We start from the raw sequence: 1,634 nt of genomic DNA, 5'->3' as shown, positions 1-1,634 counted from the left end.
TGTGTGAATATCACACTGAGGGATATACTCAAACACTGCGCACTGTGAATATCACACTGAGGGATATATTCAAACACTGCGCACTGTCAATATCACACTGAGGGATATACTCAAACAATGCACACTGTGTGAATATCACACTGAGGGATATACTCAAACACTGCGCACTATGTGAATATCACACTGAGGGATATACTCAAACACTGCACACTGTGTGAATATCAACTGAGGGATATACTCAAACACTGCACACTGTGTGAATATCACACTGAGCGATATACTCAAACACTGTGTGAATATTACAATAAACAAAGAAAACACTGATATTAATTCCAAATTCCAAAAAAAACTACTGTTTGAACCGTGGCAGCAGTTTCCCAGAGAAAGGTTAATAAATTAGCTTCAGCCTCCCATACACTGACAACAACCCTGTAGGTGACCCTGTACTGAATCCCTGGCAACAATCCCTTTAGAATTGCTGCCCTTTCTGGAGGCAATGCTGTCCCATTGCAGGAAGTGCATTCACCCTCACACTGCCATCTCATGAAATCTCCCTGGAGCAGCGGAAAACAGCTTTATGTGAAGTTTTCAATCACATTGAGAAGTTGGATGGCTTGGTGTTGCTGAAATAGGAATGTACTTCTCTGGTTTGCATGAGATTCTAGCCTCACTACCCATATCCCACTGACAGGTTCATTCTTCAGATTCTGATTCCAGCTCAACAGTGGGAGAAGACAGCTAGAGACTGGCCCAGAACAGGGACAGGGAACCAGTGCACAGAGAGAGTTATCTAGATAGGGAACCTGTGCCCAGAGGGAGAGAGTTATCCAGAGCAGAGACAGGGGGTCAGTGCAGAGAGGCAGAGTTTCTGCCCTTGCACAGATAAAGAGTGACAATAAGGTGAAACTAATGTGCTCTCTATGTTCCCTCAGATACCATCCCTTTTCCCAGTGTGCTCCCATCAGCCCCTCAGCCTCCTGACATCCTGCTCTGAGCAATGTCCATCGCTGGTCACCACTGCATCCCTGCTAAAAACCATGCAATGTGAAAAGCCCCCTCTGTCCAACTTCCTGTGCCCCCAGCTACTTTCTCGTGCCCTCTCTAGGACCAGCACTGAGTATTAACACCCCCTCCAACCAAATGTAAGTAGACCTGAATCCCAGGGTAAAGCATTCAGCTGATGGTGACCCACAAGGCCACCTCACTCAGATGCCGCGAGGCCATGCAACCCCATGGGGTTTGGAGACTGACCTTTCAGACTGCATAGACAGCGATCAGTGAGCTTCACACAGGCCGCCAGGTTCAGCTGCTGCAGTCTCTGTAAACTCGATACCACCTCCAGCCCGGAATCTATAACACCATACACGGAGAGAGAGTGAAAGTGAGGCTGTTCCATTATTCTACAGTATCCAGCACCATCCACTTCTCAACAACAACCACAAGCACATAATCCACATCAGTCTCAGCAACTGAGGGAGCGGGCACTGTCGCACGGTCAGTGCTGAGGGAGCGGGCACTGTCGCACGGTCAGTGCTGAGGGAGCGGGCACTGTCGCACGGTCAGTGCTGAGGGAGCGGGCACTGTCGCACGGTCAGTGCTGAGGGAGTGCCGCACTGTCGGAGGGTCAGTGCTGA

At 49.1% G+C, this 1,634-nt stretch overlaps 1 protein-coding gene across 1 annotated transcript in view; it reads right to left on the bottom strand.

Moving 5' to 3' along the window:
• The window catches only part of LOC125482343 (F-box protein At-B-like), a gene marked incomplete at both ends in the record, with an annotated part of 7,570 nt that overhangs the window by 3,548 nt on the left and 2,388 nt on the right, over positions 1-1,634 (bottom strand). The window contains one exon of the mRNA XM_048594399.1: positions 1,252-1,350. Coding sequence (XP_048450356.1) covers positions 1,252-1,350 — 99 coding nt within the window. The remainder of the gene's footprint in view (positions 1-1,251; positions 1,351-1,634) is intronic.

Source organism: Rhincodon typus, unplaced genomic scaffold, assembly GCF_021869965.1.
Source record: "Rhincodon typus isolate 14 unplaced genomic scaffold, sRhiTyp1.1 hic_rhity00009006, whole genome shotgun sequence".
Taxonomy (NCBI): domain Eukaryota; kingdom Metazoa; phylum Chordata; class Chondrichthyes; order Orectolobiformes; family Rhincodontidae; genus Rhincodon; species Rhincodon typus.
Note: the sequence above shows the minus strand (reverse complement) of the source record. Positions and strands in the feature narration are given on the sequence as shown.